At 36.4% G+C, this 18,918-nt stretch overlaps 1 protein-coding gene across 2 annotated transcripts in view; it reads right to left on the bottom strand.

Moving 5' to 3' along the window:
• PDS5A (PDS5 cohesin associated factor A) overlaps positions 1-18,918 on the bottom strand; it is an 87,447-nt gene that overhangs the window by 51,674 nt on the left and 16,855 nt on the right. For both annotated transcript variants that reach the window (XM_075709916.1, XM_075709917.1), the window contains 4 exons: positions 2,078-2,281; positions 1,606-1,692; positions 704-801; positions 80-206 (listed from right to left, as the gene is read on the bottom strand). In XM_075709916.1, the coding sequence (XP_075566031.1) occupies positions 80-206; positions 704-801; positions 1,606-1,692; positions 2,078-2,281 (516 nt within the window). The remainder of the gene's footprint in view (positions 1-79; positions 207-703; positions 802-1,605; positions 1,693-2,077; positions 2,282-18,918) is intronic.

The following is an 18,918-nucleotide window of genomic DNA, read 5'->3' as shown; positions in this document are numbered from 1 at the left end:
GGAGAGATAAACAACAAGCAAAAGGCAATAAAAATTATTGTTATAATGGTATACTACTATAATATTTTACTTTGCAGACCTTGTGTGCAGGAATGAGGTTAATCAAAATGGAGTCCAGCAGCTCCTGAGTTACCCCGTCGCCTTCCATGATGATAGAACTCATCAAATCCAGCATATGCATTTGTACCTTCTGGTTGTGGCTATTACTAAGATGATAAAGAATATTATCAATACTAAATTTTCAGACACTGACAAATATTAACAGTACTGTTAAGAAACAATGTCTAACACTGTCCAGTTCGCCCTCCCTTACATACTCCACATCTCAAAACTATTTTATGTGCCTTTCCTCTCTTATAGAAAGCTTCAAAAACCTAGAGCACCCTGGCTTTGCTTTAAGTGAAACAAAACAAAAAAGAAGAAAACAGCCACCATGGAAAAACAAACACAGGTAAATGAGTCAGAATGAAGTATACTGTTGTAACATGGACAAGAAATTTTATAACACATCTACTTTTAGACACAAACCCTTCCATATTGTCGGTAATTCACACTCTTTTGCTTTGCCTGTATCTCCTCGTTTGGAGGAATAAAGACTTGTTCTATTCAGACTTATTTATTTGTAGACTATGCAAGGATTCTGTCTACCCCCGAAACTGATGCTATTTTGACAGTTTAATATAATTGAAGCAATTCAACTTACTTGATAACTGAAAAAAGAGTCCTAAAAAGCTGAATAAAAATTTCATTGCAATCTTCCAACTCAAAGCAGATGTTGTAAGATTTAACCCAAGCTAAATTCTAAAACAAAAACAGGATATTCAGGATATTACAACTTCACATTAGGTCACATAAATGTAATCACGTTAGTTACGTTTTTTTTCCATTTGAGGAAAAATATTACACAAGAGATTGTAAACCCTCTGGGGGAAGAGACTGGATACTTGCTTTGCATATAAAGAGCTCTTTACAAAGAGGCTTTGCAATATACATCCAGAAAAAAACTAAATACAGAATAATCTGATTTCTTATGAATAAAAGCAGATTGACAGAAACTGTTAATGTAATAAGTTCATGTTTCTAGACTTTTTTCTTCATGCTATGAAACAATAATTTTAAACATCAAACGTTTACAAACAAGATACTGTTTCTAAATGCAGTGATAAAAACCCCCATGCTTCTTGTCAAAAGCAGATTTTTCTAATGTTTTTAAACCAAAATCTTATATTCCTTCTCCCATCATCAATATAAGCAGATTTGCATTTTAATCAGCATTTGAAATTCTCTCTTGATGAGGTAATATAACCTTAAGGGTGCACGATATGAAAAACAGTGTATAGAATTCTAAGACAAAGGCTAAATGTTAATAAATACTAATCGTTTTAACATGTCCTCAACTATAGGCCAGCTACATGAACTTATTAAACGCAAACAGAATTATTAACTGCTCAAAGAAGCAACTCATTGAACTTTAATGAGTCTGGTGCGATTTACAGAATAGAAGAAATTTCCCAAGCATACTGGCACATCTAGAGAAAGACTGATTACATTTCTTAGGCTTACAGAGCAAATATAATCTACTGAAAGTTACAATTATTGTGTTACCTCTAACAAGTAAAAGTATCTGTTAAATTGAGGGCTCTTCGTATCCTCCAAGCCTTTTAATTGTCTTGTAATAAACAAGAATATGTCCTGTCAAAAAATGATAAAGTGTTTACAAGCTTGATTCAGCAGAGAGTAAAAATACAACCCTTTAGTAGTGACATCTACCCACATCTACAAACTTATGATATGAGAACATTAAATTGTCTTTTTTAGGCACCGACAGAAAGCTATCACCAACACAGACGCTGGTTATCTAGTATTCCCTTACACACCTCTGGCCCTTGAAGTACTACACTGACTCACAGGACTAAAGCAACATCTCTTTAATAAAACTGAACGTCAGTATAAATGCAAGTAAAAAAATGTTTTCAGGTTTTTTTTGTTTGGTTTTGGCTTTTTTTGGAGGGTGGGGGGTTTCCTCAGTAAGAGAATGAGGTAGGAAGAAAGCCTTTATTTTATAAAGCATTTTTACCTTAAGTTTGTCATGGGAAGTATATGGAGCTTCAGGAGCATAGATACGAAAGATATCAGCCAAGCAACATGCTACAAGGAGGCGCACATCTTTATTGGGATTCCTGAGGAAGAATTCAGATGCAAGGTGCAAGGCTAATGGGAGATACTGCTGCTTCTCATCCTCTGAGTCCTGGTCCATATCCATGAAGGTTTTTACCACCATCTGAAAAACACAAGGAAAAAAACCCCACCAAACATTTGAGTGCTTTCTGCTTTTATTTCTAATTACTCAACAATACTTTCTGAAAGGATGCAATGCTATCAATACGTGTTCCCCTGCATAATCACAGTACTACAATTTTTTTCTTAGGACAAACATCAGAAAAGAGAAGCGTTAATCTGACACTTAAAGGCTTACTGAACTATTTTAGGCTTACTGAATTATTTTAAATTAAAACACTGAAAAATGCCTTGCAGCTCTGCTTATTTTGCCAGTCTTGACCTGAGGTGCAGCACAGAAACTGCTGCACACCGATGAGGTCGGAGATGGCAGCACCTCTTCATCAAAGCAGTCCCAGGCCACTTCAAAGTGAGGACTTGCCTCAGTATGGACAGTACGAGGGGCTGCAAGCCATCTGCCCCAACGTATAGGCCACGGTATAATGCAGCTGCTTTAAGACCTATGCCAAGACTTGAGAGGAGCCTAAGAGCGCACTCTTATGCTCTGCCTGTTTAAAGACACAGAGCTCAAGAACTACTTTACATACGCACAATCCTTTTATCTGGTTTAAATGAACTAGATACCAGATAAGAATTTAATCCCTCATGTAAAATAGGCCTAGCGCTGCAGATCTATTCTTTCTGCATACTCAAAACTGCATCTATCACCTTACCTATATAAAGAAAAAAAAATCAACTACGCGGTTTCCTTGTTTCTTCTAGCGCAGCTAAGAACTACTAATTCCTATGAAATACCACCAAAATTGTTTTTTTTTTTTTAATTACTATACAACCCCAGTTAATTGAAACATCTCAGCATAATCATTTGGCAAAACCGAAAGAGAAAATTTAGTTTGAAGAAATAAAAAGTTGCAGGTTAGACTTTTGGAATAGGGTTTGTTAAAGGATGAGAATGACTTCTAGGATGTCAGCACAGAACCAGGAGATGTGCCACAGATTCTTAGTATGACCTTAGTAAAACTGGTCTTTGTGTCCCATTCTTCCATGTCACTTGAGCATCCTTAGAGTTAAAATTGTGAAGGACAGCCATATTGCATACCAGTAGGATTTAGTATACCCATTACACACAGTATACACAGCAGACACATTAAAGAGATATAAGAGAAAAAACAGGATGATAAATCTTGATGTGTCAAATTAGAATATTAACAGTAAAACACAAGAGGAGGTTGAGCTCACACAGCTAATAAACACATCTCTTACTCTTACCACCATTCTTTTGTTGTCATGTCATTCAAATGATACTAAGCTTGTTCCTCCATTACTAAGCATGCCCCCGCTTCCAACATGAAAACACTGTCTTTCAGCTTTACCTCCTCCCTGAGTTTTGGAACCCAGTTTTAAACTCAGCAGATCTTATAAATTAAAATAAATGTTTGACAGCAACCTTTCCTACAGTATGTTACTTAAAACTCCTCCTCAATTTCTATAAATGTACAAGTACATTCCTTCGTGAAGCAACTTTTAGCAAAACCAAAAATCAAGAAAGAAACAAAGATGAAAAAAAACCCAGAATATGAGAGAACTTTACAGCCACAGCCCATAAAAATCCAAATTCTACCTGCATTGGCCTGTTTCCCTAAAAATATTCTTAAGCTCTATTTTGAAGCATCAGCTGAAAGGACAAAACCATCCTTCTATTAACAGCACAGGTCTGTCTGTTACAGTGTCATGCATCACCTGTCCTTCTAAGATTCTAAAATTAAAAAAATAGATAACATAGTCTTCAAAACCTACCAGATTCTTTCAGTAAGGAAGGTTTAAAAAACAAACAAAACCAAAAAAAAACCCCAACAACCCACCACCAAACCAAAACCCAACATGACCAAAAAAGCCACACCACACTCTCTCTGCTGGTGGCAGGACAAGGAATAATGGCCTTGACTTGCAGCATGGGATTCAGACTACTATTAGTGAAGGCTTTAAGAACAGGGTAGAAAGAACTAAAAGATCTGTGGATCCTACCCTGGAGACTGATAGTAAACTGTATCTGTACCATATAAACTTGTTCCACTAAAGTTCCCTCCAGCATTTTTACTGATTTTATAGATAACCTATACAAGCTATCTTTTAATCTTTGTCATAAACCTGAACTCCTTTCCCCCTATACATATCATAAGCTTCATAACCAGAATACCCTCCTAGATTCAGATCTCTCTTTGGGTTCTCATATTCATATGACAATATGCATAAATCTGGCATACAACCCTTCTCTGATATGTCAAAAACAGACAAGGTAAGGCAGCATGGTGCTGTGAAAACTCACACAACTTTCCCATTTGGTAATAAAATATTAGGATATTCTGGGATTAAAGTAATGAAACTAGCCTTTGGAACTGCCTTGCCTGTTTGAAAACACTCAGCCCTACAGATTTTCCTGTGTTGCTCTTGTATTCAGAAGAAACTGCCAGCAAATATCCATAAAACCTCTTTCTATTTCCCTGCAAAGAGCTCCTTGGTATTTCTTTCCTATTACAAAAGAACACTTGGGCAGTAATTGGGGCTTTGTCAAGCTGCAACTGCTATTTAACATACTGATCTATGTTTCCTCCGTTGTTTCTTTATAGTCCCATATCTGCTTGTATCTGTCTGTTGTCTTTTATTATATAGTTTTCTGTGCACGATGTTCTGTTTATGGTACGCACAAAAAATGAACAGAATACTATCTTGGTCTTCATCTAGGATCCCAGATACCAAAGCAACACAAATAACAAATATTATGTATGGGGTACACAAAATACATAGTATAATACAAATAATGAAAGCAAATAATGAAAGTAATATATAAACAAACTACACAGGGCTATACCACAGTTAAAAGCATGATGTAAATTCTTGCTAGTGGCAGGACACATATAAGATCTGGGAAAAAAATAAAGACTTGCATTTAAGTACAATCTATAAATTTGTTGGACTGATGTCAAGAGTTCAACAATATAATTCTATACATTTCTTGAATATATGCAATTAACTGTATCTAAAATCCTACAGCCTGGGAGTAGTCTCTATAGCCAAGCAACTACTGGTACTGACTGAGGTATTACACAACAGAATTATTTCCAAATGTCTGCTAATCTACATATGAGATTAATTGTTAAAATAGAAAAAGAAGTCCAGACTAAATACAATATATTCTTGGCTCTTCACACTCGCTAGCAAGCCAAGAACCCGCTCAAAATTTCATCAGTTACAGAACTGGTACTCTTGCCCTCTAGCACAACTGAAAAATGAGTTATCAAGCAACCATCAAGAAAGCAACTTAAGGCTTTAGAAGTATGAGATACTGTATGCTTGATGAAATCACTTAACGATATGAGGTTCTATTATGAATAAGTACAACACACTGACCAACAACTGTTCCATGATTTCCTGGAGTACTCCTGTCTTTCTCTCCACAGCCACGTGTTGTCTTGTTTCCTCTACGACAGGAACTAACTTCCCTTCCTTCCCCCATGTTTACATGTCTAATGCAAAGTCTTGGTCTAGGACTATAGTTCACAAATACGTCCATAATACAAAGATGAAATGACAACATACTGCAAGTTCTTTCCTGTGTTAAGGTCTGACAAAGAAAAGTTACTTCTAATCACCTGGGACTGGTATTACTCGGGATACACAAAATCAATAGAAATATTAACATGTAAAGTTAAGCATACTTATCCATCCCTTCCCAAAAATCTTTCTTAAATTGTATTGTAGTCATAGTTCCCACTCTTTGTACATTTCCTATAACTCCACTACATTTCCTGTTACAAATTATGGGCTTTCTCAGAGGAATTAAGGAAAAAAAAAAAAAAAAAAAGGGCAGCATGCAAGTTGCATGATGCATAATAAATATTGATAATGTCTTATGAAGAAGCTACAACATCTTTTGAAGAACTGCTCATAATTGGTTCAGAAAGATTTTCATAGCCGTAGCACTGCAATACCAGTATTAATTGTGACAGCTAGAAATTAATCCATTAAAAGAATCTGCTAACGAAACTGAGAACCTGAAATAAACTCTACATATACAAAAGTCCAGACGTCCAAATAATTTAAAGTTTTAAATTATTTTTAAACCAAAACTGGAAAACACTCATGTAACTAGGGATATACATAAATGCAACAATGAGGGAATATGACAAAGCAAGTAAGCCCAAAAAACTTCAAGGCTGTGGTTAATATTTAATTGAACCAGAGGGAAGAAAAAAAAATACAATTGCAGAGAGGAGACATGAATTGCTGCTGCCAGACAGCAATTACTTTTTCCAAGAATCTGCATATTAGGAAAATCTTCTTTACTAAAGTTATTCATATTATAGGTACTCTACTAAAGCAAATTACATTCAAGATGTCATCTGATCCATCCTAACTACCCTTGTTCTAATTGCAAAAAAAGCCCAAACCAAACAAAACCCCACTCCAATTCCTCTTTGTATTAAGATTTTCATTTTAGGTCTAAGAGGAGTCTCAATTTCCCAAAGTTTTGATTCGACCATTACATAAATATTTCTTTAGCAGAATGAAGTAGTTATTTCAGAGTTAGATATTAAGTATTATCACGATAAGTCAGTTTTTCTTCCAGGAAAAAGTGATTAAACCGTTAACAGGAACTCACTACTTGTTTCGAGTTACAGGACTATTGTCTAACTGAAGTCTTGCTGTACAGTTGAAACAACCCTAGCTAGAGCACTAATATTCAATTATATAAAACCCTACAGACTTAGTAGCTTCCACTACAGAAAATTGTTACTGTCCTCTGTGCAAAAAGCAGGAGACAGAACAGTATTATTTAAACATATTAATGTAACATCATTCATTCTTTTCCAAATAATTAAGCACTCAATTTAAACACTAATTGCTAACAAATGTAAACAAAATACAACTATTCACATTTACAATTAAATTCAGTCTGCATTGCTTCTGATTTAATGCATCTCCATTAAGTTAACCACATACCGGTACTTCAGTTACCTTGCAAAAATAAAAACATTAAAACTGTTCTAGAAATTTTCATTATTGCCATTTTTACCATAGTACATTGAAATTCTAATTATCAGACCAAGATTTTGGTCTGCAAACATGTAAGTGAAATGCTCTCATTATAACACTGAAGATGGTACAAAAATGCAAACGCCTTCATTCAAACTAGTGAGAACAACAGTTAAATTAAGACTGCTAAGTCACTCTTAGCACATTATGAACATATTGAAAATTAAAGAATTTAAAGCTTTCAAGGAGGTGTCCATCCGACTGCATAAAAACACATATTGTACAAGCCAGACACTCCAGGCTACCCTTTCACCCGTTGGAGAGAAATGCACAGACCACGACTGAATTCAAGCACAGATGTCTACGACACCTACAGACATCAGCTCAGTTTTGCCCTAGAAGTGCCTAATTCTCTGCGCTGACCATGAAAGCAGCTCAGGGTGACTAGATGCCTGAAATGAGGAGAGATGAGCTCTACCTGCAGCTTCTTCTCAGACTGTCAGCCTTTCAGTTGCATTGAAACATACACCAGAGGTTGCCAAAGCGTTGTTCGCAGTCTGCCCACACCTCATATGCAGTTTACATGCGGCCTGATTTCAAAGACAGTAAATCAGCATAGTAGCTTGCCCTTACGTGACTCAGCTGCACGCGGCTCTTGGGCAAGACCTATGCCTCAGACAGGAATACTAACTTTTGCTGTTCAGATCCTGGTTTGTGTTTACTGACCACGTAGATTTAGGTGCATGGTTTGTTAGATCAGCAAGCTCAGCTACTGCTGAAACATACTGATGATTCCAGTATTATATGGAGGAGAGCTATGTAAACTCAAAGAGAGGAGAGGGTAATTGGTGCAGATAAAGACTCAAAACAGTGCTTGCAGAGAGGAAGAAGCAGGCAGATGTAGGAAAGCCTTAATGCAGTTGCCAGGACAAACACAAACCTCCAAGCTAGTCACAGCATGGGGAAGGTATGTGCAGGTTGCATTTGTTTTACTGTTCTTAAAACAGCTTATTCATAGTATTCCAAAGTAGTAGCATTTAACCACCCTTGGCTTGAAAAAAGACCAGGGAAAGACACTCAGTATTTAAAAATTCACCTTGCAATCATCAAAAGAAGAAATTTAACAATTGAGAGAATTTCATTCCATTTACTGTTACAGGAATAACATTAGAAGTTAACTTCAGTATTAAGATTAAATACAAAGTGTGTTTGGAAGTAAAACTTCCCCAAATTGATGTGAGCCCAGCTGACTCTTCCAGAACTTGGACAGCTCTGGGAAAGACGTCAAGAGAAGGCTGAAATCAAAGTACACGCAAATACTGCAATTTTCAACTCTGCCATCAGAGCATTTTTACTTTTTTTTTTTTTTTCCTCACATGGTTTAAGCAGTATTACGGGTGACCCTTGCCATTAACTATTAACAATAAATTACATTCTTTGACTAAGACCTAATTGTAAAACATAGCAAAATCCACAGACATGTGTATCTGGAAAACAATACTTCTAAATGGTGCAGATTTAGGATGAGAATTCTTGGTCTCCCTCAGATATAGTCCTATCTATCAGCTGGAACCACCAAACACGTAAAAAGGGAAATTGTTGCGTGGATAGAAACAAAAATAAAATATCTCAAAATATTCAAAGCAGGGGGACCAGATGATTGTTATTTCAGAATGTTTAAATACCTGACAAATGAAATCATGAAACTTAGTAACACAGGTTTTGTTTGCTTTTCTTTAAAACAAACAAACAAAAACCCCGACAACAACAACAAAGAACCCCACACAAGCTAACACCCAAACAAGAAGTATACCAACTGGACAGAATTTAGCAACTGTTAACCTAATGATCAAGGAGGAAGATCCTGGCAACACATCCAACAGGCTGACATCAAGAGAATTTTATAATACAAACCTAATTTGGAAAGGCTAAATAAACACAGAAGTTAAGAAAAACAGGGTAACACATAAAAAGGGAATTACTTTGCTAACCTCATAAACTTCCTTTGATAAGATAATCAACTCTCTAGACAACTTGGAAGAACAAGACAGGCAATTTGTCCAAGTGTCAAGAACAGCATCACACTGAACCACATGGAAACTGAGGACACTGGAAGAGATGAAGCTTAGCCCAACATTGCCTCCTTAGCCCCTTCCTAAATTGTTAAACTGAAAGGACCTTTTGGACCCAAATGAATTTACTGGTGGAGAATGGTGTTATAATTGACCCTGTTTGCTCTTTCCATAAACAACTGTGGTACAAAAAGTAGGAATGGACCATAATGACAACAGTTGGAGACTGGCAGTAGAGGACAGGATATTATATGAGAAGAACAGAAATACCAAAAATTAATAAACTGCTCCATGGTCATACGCTTAGCGCTTAAAACCAAGAACTTGTGCTATTATGAGCTTATCAGCTGGAAACAACAGGAGAAGAGAAAGATGGACATTTATTAAGCAACTGTAAAGAGATTATGAGCCAACAGCAGGCTATGTGCATGAAAACAATGAAAATGCAATTGCAGGATATGACAGAAGAAGTATTTCCAGTCAAGAAAAGGAAAAAAACAGCAATACAACTCATGAAATGCTAAAAATACTAAATGCTGATTTGAAACACATCACTTAGGTCTGATTACCCCCACTGATTAAAAAAAAAAAAAAATCAAAATGGGAAAGGTACAGAAAGTGGCTAGCAAAGGAGTCTCAAAAGCCTTTTCTTGTAAGGGGACACTACGAGACTGTGGTTTGCTTAGTCTACGAGACCAACAGCCAAAGGTCTCTCTTTTAATATGCCTTAAATACAGGAGTGCCATTTATGCACTGAAAAGAGACTGCAAATACAAGTGGGTAGAAATGGGCCAGCAGCATCTCCAGCCTGAGAAGTGGGGCTGCTTTCTGACCACAGAAGCACGTGCTCTGGAGCACCATCCTCTTGCAGGGTTTCACTTCAGGGCGAACAATTCCTTTTCAGGGTCCACATTTATCACTCATAGTTAGACAGAAGTAGATGCACAAATTAAGCAGGGGCATATGTGAATCACAGAAACAATGAACTGGAAAGGAGCCAATGGATTTCTGCGAATTTTGCTGTTGTCATTAGTAAAACAAAAAGCAGCACTCCCTTCCTGGTAGTTAGTAACTCCTGAAAAATAAATTTTATTGCCCGATTCCCACTACAAATTCTATCTCTAATCTATACTCTCTGACAGGACACTTAACTGCCTCTGAATAACTCAGAAAAAAACAGAAAGTTGAACAAAAGATTATTATCTTTTACATACAAAACATATTGTACGCTCTTTGGGGCAAAGACTATTTGCTTCCTTCTTTATACCCTGCTCACCAAGTAAAGCCAATGACCAGCGTTTCTAGATGTGACTGCGGATGTATCGTTAAGCGATGTGAAGCTTATGCAGGAACAGCAATTGTAGCCTGTACAGTAATATCCCTGTGACTAGGCAAACAGTTTAACTGGCTATCCTTCCCCTGGGGACTAACCTACACTGGGCTTTTCTTCGGAGGTTTGGCCAACTGCCAGATCATGAGCAAAGAAGTCTTAGACTTGTCATTTACCACTATCTTCACATTGGTAAAGCAGCATATTCTGTATTATTTTACTTACATCGAGCTACTCTGAGAATATTTTCCAGGAGCCCAGATGTTAAATTAATTTGACATATGAAAAAGCAGAGAGACTGACTACTACTTGAAGTAAAAACAGTATGCTGAGCAGTTCATGAATTATCTGAAGTAGCTTTCTTGATATACAAATTTTTAAGCAACTACATAATGAATATAAATATCACACACATACAGCACGATAATCAAAACAGGACAAGTATTGTTACCAATTTGGGAGAGAGGTGGTACAATTACCCACATGTTGTATCTCCATAATTAACACACAGCAGAATTCCAGTTCTGCTATGAATCTAGAAGATTCCTCAAGTAACATAAATGCAACAGATTGGGGGGGGGGGGGGGGGGCAGGGACAAATAAAATGAGAAAACTCAGATGCTTTACTATGTCTTTCACAGCACAAATTAGAACATGCTATTTAAATAGTGGTGGAATATTTTGCCCTGCAAAATCACTCATGTAACACTGACATCTTGATTACAATAACTTGTATGGACTGCTGCAAGGAAAGGTTGCAAAAAAGTATGCTTCTCAAGATTACAACAGCACAAAAGGAAGTAAAACTGTGTCCTTCCTGCCCAGCAGGAGATAATCCTAATACTGTTATCGCTGCATGTGATAAATCTTGTACTCTTTGGCCATGAACAAGCCCATGGGAAAAATCAGGTTCATGATGTGCAAAGAAAATACTGCATGCCTGTCCTTATCACTCAAACTTTGACAAAATACAACATCTTATTCAGAACTGAGTATTTTAGACAGTATCACTGACTTTAAATTTTTATTGTAGTAAGATTTGGAAGATTCAATACAGTTTATATACAACACCAGTTCCTTCACTACTATATGTAATAGTGAGGTGTTTTTTCCTCCAGGACAAATGATACTTTAAAGCCAAGTGTATTTTGTTGTCTTTAAGCAGGTACCACTACGCTTCATGTAAGAACACCCAGTAAGTTCATTTATATCCACTGTTGTAACAATATGAGATCTTTCTCATCTCTCCTCTCCTTTGAAAGGGGGACTATTTTAAGCTGTTAAAACAGTAATTAAAAAAAACCCACTCCCATCAAAACAGGCTGTGCTTTTGTTTGTTCTGAAGATGTTAAAATTTGCCATTAAGGAGAAAGTAGATTGTGATCAACTTTAATGGCCAGGAATTGAACAGAACTTCTCTTGTAACTGACTGCTGGAGTACTGTCTTTCTTACAGTTCCGTACGCACTGAGAGGGTAAAAAATACCAAAGGAAGACAAAGCACAGAGAAAGAAATTCAGACCTGTTTGCCAACCAGGAGTCGCAGCAGTACACAGTTCAAACCCCTCTCCCAATAGCTATGGTTTTTGTTCCACATGGCATGGAGATCCAGTTTAACCACTTGCTGCCACCACCTCCTTCCTTTCCCATTACTCACCCTGTCCTGCTTCTGTGCATGCAGCGCCACCGCATATTTTGCACTGGCCCCAACACTTGTTGAATAACTCAATCAGTCAATTTAACTTACTAATCTGGCCGAAAACCTCCTCAGAAAAAGTCCCAGATAGTTTTCTGACAGGCATAGTTAGATCACAGGCATAGTTAGATCATGGACAGATCTGATATGTTCCAGAGCCAGTAGAAGGGAAGGTAAATAGAATTCAATGGCCAAGACCAGGGAGGGAAGAAGAATTTAGCCTTCTGGTACATAAACTCTTCACAAACAACCTAAGAGTGACACAAATTCCTAACCTTAACAGTGGCAAGCACATAAAGCCTGAAATGGGCAGCTATATCCAAATCCTACTAGTCCCCCAGAAAATTTACCTTTACCTCTATCCATTAGAAACCGGCATAAGCATAAGATATGATCACTGGTAATTTTAAATTCAAGGTCTCAGAAACATGTTGGTACAGTGATTTCCAAAACTCGTATCCAGTGTATCAATTCATTTATTCATTTTAATTTAATATTTCCTGGTTTTGTATCATGACCTGAGACAGCAGAGGTTCCCCATTTACCCTTTTAGGCTATCACTTTTACTTTGCCTTCTAGGTTCTTATAATTCTCATTACATCCTTGTCTCATACCTTTGGAGGCAAAGGTTCACTAGAACTGCAGTATTGCACAGAGCACATTCACAGAGTATTCAAACAAGAACATGTCTAATTTATATAAGGGAAGCATAATATCCGTAGTGTTTACCATTTGACTCCTTACCTAGTGTTAAATTCTATTAGATTTTTGGACAGAAGCTGTTCAGTGAAAGATTTCACTGAGCAGCCTAGACTGATGCATCAGTCTTCCCTGACTTAGTCCTTTACAACTTCATAAAGTCAGCAAATAGTGTTGCTTTCTCTCACTATTCCTCACCTTGCTTTTATTGACATTAAGCCTAAAAGCCTCCACTGGATTCACCCCACTCACTTAAGTTATTTGACTTAATAGGAATTCTGTGAAATCCTCCTTGGTTGTGATCAACCAAACCAACTCACCTCATCATGTTTCCTGTTTCCCAAACAGCTAAAAGGTTTTCAAGCGTGCAAAATACTATCTAACCTTAGGTCACTGTATGGTTTGTCATTAACAAAAATTATTTCTTTAAATCTACTTTCTGTTTACAGTCACCTTTTGATGCATGACTATACCTGGCTGCTCAACCCAAGACCTTTTAATGTAATTTTAATGTAAGAAACGTTGAGAAATATTGCTAGTTTGGCCTTACCATATTGAAATCCTTTAAGTATTTTGTTATCCTAGTTTTAAACCGTTTCACACAGTTTTCTATGGCACAAGCTATAACACTGTGGATCAAATCACACATTTTAACAACGTATGTGTATTTCTTGTCAAATAATGAGAAGAGACAGTGCACATATTTATCAGCACATTATCTCTTCATACTCATGCTACTCACCATCTCTTACAAATCCATGATTTGAGTGTGGTGCCACAGCACCTATTTTTCTTTTATTTTTTTAAAGCAATCCAGTCTTCTGCAGTATCTGGTCTTTATTACTGGAAAGATTTGTAACGGGATTCTTTCCAATTTTCCTGCCAAAGTCTAACTATTGTTTAAGTACTCTAAAGAAGGTTCTGAAATTAAAACACTGAAAGTCTTCTAAGTTCTCAGAAACTTTGCTTCCACATATATTGGTACATAACAAAAGAGTATTTGCAGAGGGACTAAAAAGAGCCTATTCTTTAAACATTCTAATGATAATTCAAGACATCATCAGTTAGAAGCATTTCATTAAATAGTCCTTTCCCCCTAGGTATACTAGCAAGTGTTATATATGGCTGGGACAAACCCAAAAAATTCTTAAAAGCATATTCCCCATGGTGAAGGAGTTTCTATTTCCATACGAAGTTTCCCAAGTACTTTGATAATAGCCTCCAGATGTGAGAGAGAGGATTCTTTATAACCAGCTCGCTGCTGTGTGACAATTCAGTTCCTCTTCCAAAGAGAAGGTGGTGCTGGGCAAGAACAACAATGGCATTTTCGTTTCTACTGTCAACTGATTATAAGGATTCATTTTGAAGGTAATATTTAGGCTCAGTTTTCACAACAAAATCATGTGTTAAGAGTTGCACATTAAAACCCTACTAGAGGGCTATACCTCCAGCAATACGGATGTTTTAAAGACTATATCCATGTCTATTTCTACGCCACGGTGCAGGTGCATCCCATGGTACATCATACAGTCTTCCCGACTCAGTCATCCAAAAGGGGGGGTGTATAAAGCACGTCATGCTCTCTCTCATGCTTGTGTTTCAACACAACCAATAAATGAGACCGAAAAAGGGTATCTTTTTCTAAGAAAATACAGTTTTTCTATTTCAGCAATCTTGTAAATCGTGGTGAGTTGAAAACTTGCTATACCTACTGAAGCAGAAAATTATACAAAATATTTGTACCTTGATCTTTAGCTCTGATTGCACAGTCTGCAACAGTAATAGAAGAAAGAAATTAAAATTTCTTTCATGGCACTTGTTCAATGACTGGCAATTATGCATAATACCATCATACTCAGTAGCACAAGAAGGTATGACGGTGAACAAGAAAATACTCTTCAGCCATGGCATTCATCATCTGGTTTCTTTAGGAGCCAGACCCCACTAAGCCTTAGGACTGAACATTAGGAGTCAAATCATGTGAAACCCTAGCGTGAACCCATATCTAGTGATAAAACTGCACTGAAGAATTTTGTCTGTGTGTCTGTCATCTACTTCAGCCTTAATACAGGACTCTCATATTAACAACGATTATCTAGAATGCAGAAGATGTGGGTTTCCATTACCATGTAAGGGCTGGACAAAAATCAGAACTGTCCAACTGTAAAAAATGTTGATACTTCACAATCAAAACTAATCACCAACGAGCAACAACACCACAAACCCCTAACAAATTGCACATCAAAACAAAACCTGCTCCCCAGAAGGGACTGGCTGACGTGGACATTCCTGTTCATCTCACTGCAGCAAACTTCAGCCGGCAGCTGGTAGTGTACCAGCTACTGCACCTACCAAACCAGACACGCTTCTGCAAAGAGTTTATATTCAGAGAAATTAGTGTTCTCCAACAAAGCACTATTTTACCAGAAAATATTGCTCTCTGTTGAGCACTATCACCTATATTATTAACCAAAAAAAAAAAAAAAAACCCACCCCACCCCAAAACCCTCTTCTCCTTAGGCAGCTACCAAGCTTAAAAGCAGGGTGCTCTAGAACAGACTGAAAGCAAAATGCAGAAATTTGCTTACTCTGCATGTGGCTGGTGGTTTCATTTTATTTTTAAGTAGCCCCATTAAAAACAAAGTTTCTGGAAATTGTTAAAGCAGAAGAAAAAACAGCATGTGAAAAAGTGGACTTGAAACATATCTGGAGTGGTTTCCTGGCTCTAAGTCTTATTTAATTCTTTAATAAGCGGGAAGAAAATTATGTATAATTAGTGCATAGAAAGTATTGTATTGGTAGAATTCATTGAATACACTTAAATTATTTTATTCTGAATAATGACAAGTATTCCTAGTAATAAAGACTGATTTCTAACACATGTTAAAAGAAGAAAAAAAATATTTAAGAAATTCTCCCTTTTTAAAATTTCCTTTAAAATGGGGTGGGAGACTGTAGGAAAAGGCACCAATATTGCTGATATAAGGATATGAAACTCAAATCCACAGTGCTCAGCAACAGGATGATGCTAAAGACATAATGATTATATATAGGATATTCAGTTTCTGAGAAATAAGCCTGGAAAATGAATATGACATGCCTTGGTATTTTATTATAATGTAGGTAGCAGCAAAGAATAATATGAAAAGTCTTCAATAAATTCAACTTGTAATATTACCATCATAATTGCCAATATTAAAAGTGTGGAAATATTTTGAATTTAATATATTATTTACAGAAAGCATTCTGGAGGCCTTCACTTGACAGTATTTTAAATGATATTTTTAATGATTTTACTGTTCATTTTATGATACAGTATTTCACACAAGAACATAGACTTTTCCATTTTGGGTATGCGAGTGAGGTGCATTTGTATGTTCAAGGAGAAAGTAAAAAAAGGCAAAGGCAGGAGACTGAGGAAAACAAAGGAAGATAGAAAAAAAACCCAGAGCTTTTCCCGTTCAGGTCTCTATCTCGTATCTGGTTTTATTTGTTGGATCTTGATGTTTACACCCATCCACCAGTCACAGGACTATGTTTTCACTTGGTTCTAACTTCGCTAAACATTTTAATAATATTTTCAAGCCATATAGCTATGTTGACCTGATCATCCAAAATATGTATTCTATTTCCAAAACCAATACTTTTTTTTTGTGCCTACTTAAAGAAAGAAAATCAAATGACTGCTTTTAGAGAGCTCTACTATATCTTTCTGGATTAGCAATACTGTTTTAGATGATAATATGTCACATCCCAGAGCTGTGGTGGTTTTGTGGGTTTTCTGCAGTTATTTTAATTTCGGGCTAATAAAGTCTTGTCTGGGAATTCTTCTCTAATATTTTGAGAACTTTAAATAACTCCTGATTTCCTCTGCAAGACTTGTGCAACTATTTTGCCTATCAGTTCCATCAAATTCTTGCCTTGTGGATAGCTAGAATATGCCCGTAACTGCTGTACCTGTCCCTCAACATTCTTCGTATGTAATCACACAGTTTTATAGCTACTGATTTTGCTAAGATAAGAAGCAGGCAATATATCAGATATAAAGTGTTATTGGAAAGATTTTTTTTTTAAATAATTTTTTCAAAACATGTCTGACTTTTTTTTAAGAAGTTCCAATAAGGAGTCTTCTTGTACTAAAATTTTCTTAGTGAAATATGTAAAGACCACCTATCTCCCAAAAATCAGAGAGAGTACTGAAATTTCCTTTCTTTGCTAAAACCAGACTTCAGATGAAGACTTCATGGTATGACCATTCCCACTACAGACATCAAGCACCCACCATTAGACAGATTCCCCAGATCATTCTTGGCAAATCTACTGACATCACCTGCATTGTGCAGCGTTTTCCCATTCTAACCTCTACATTCACTTCTGCTTTATTTTGAAGCTCTGCAATTAGTATAACAATTTCATTATCTAAGAAAAAATATGGGATTTTCTGCAAAAATAATCATATAACTATGCAAGGAAGGACTCAAATCAGGCAGACTTCTCAAAGTTAAAAATACAATTATTTTTCAGCCTTTATTTAAAAAATTATTAATTTTTTATTTAAAAATACACTATTTATATATTTATTTTATATATTTAAATACACTATTTAAGTTCAGTGTCAAAATTAACCATGCTGAATTTAGATTAAAATAACATTTCACTAAACTACATTGCTAAAATCAGGAACCTGCAAAAGTACTAAATACCATTTAAATAGCTGCCAGCAACATTCTCGTAAAGAATGCCTAAAACAGGAATCACAGAAAAATTTTCAAGGTCTGACATACTTAAAAAAAACACTTGAGGCATATTAGTTCTGTATCTGCAAACCGCTTCGTCATGTTCATCCAGAAAATTCACTTATCCTCTCCATGACAAAATTTGAGAAATTTCAACCCCGAAAGTACAAAACAATGTAGGAGTCAATCCACTTCTTAAGGTTATAGTCCTACAATTACTTCAACACCTAGTTTAATACTTTATTAGAAAGAAAGTATTTGATTACCCACTAAATTTTACAGTTTCTAAGATTCTCATAGTACAGATATTTAAACTTATTCAATAAATTCTAAAACAGTGTTACTGTCTACTGTGCTGCTTTACTAAACAGTACCACTGTCTCAAGACAGTGCACACACCGCAGCAGTGAGGAACTTTTGCCTTCACGTGAAATAGCTGGAAGGTGCAGCTGATTCCCTTTATAAGATCAGACACTTGAAACAATACTAACCTGCACCCAAGCATAAACATAAATTTGGTACCCACTGGCAGAGGATTTGGTCATTTCACAAATGTCTGCATCTGTGACAAAGAGACAGCGCCAAAGAAAAATCTGAGAAGCTTACCGAGAAGATAGCAAGCCTCAGCCTAGAAAATTATGATTGCCCTGAACATGTAAGAAAGTGCACACTTCATCAAGAGTACTGGATAGAAGCGGCCTGAAGCCACAAGCAAAAATAAGACCTCGTTGTTTAAAAATGATCTTTGTTTTTGTTTCTCTGACTCAAAAATTGAACAGATACTCAACTTCATTTGCTCAGCTGCAGTGACCACAGAATAGTGGACTCACAGGCATGTGCTGGAGATTTAAAAAGCAGCTAAAACATAAAAAATTACTGGGAAAATTGAAAGAAGGAGGGGAAATGTTACCTATAAAAGGATACAACAGATCTCCTACATACAAACTCTGCAGGAGAATGAGGACTAGTTGACCAGGTGATTGTCAAAATAAGCCACTTGATCTTTCTTAAGCATACATGAGACACTACATAAGCACAAAATTTAACTTTTCTTACCCAAGAACACTCTAGACTGTATAGTTATTGCCTTCAGGTCCTGAACCCCATATAAAGT

This window comes from Pelecanus crispus, chromosome 4 (genome assembly GCF_030463565.1).
Source record: "Pelecanus crispus isolate bPelCri1 chromosome 4, bPelCri1.pri, whole genome shotgun sequence".
NCBI lineage: Eukaryota > Metazoa > Chordata > Aves > Pelecaniformes > Pelecanidae > Pelecanus > Pelecanus crispus.
This window is presented reverse-complemented; position numbering and strand designations above follow the sequence as displayed.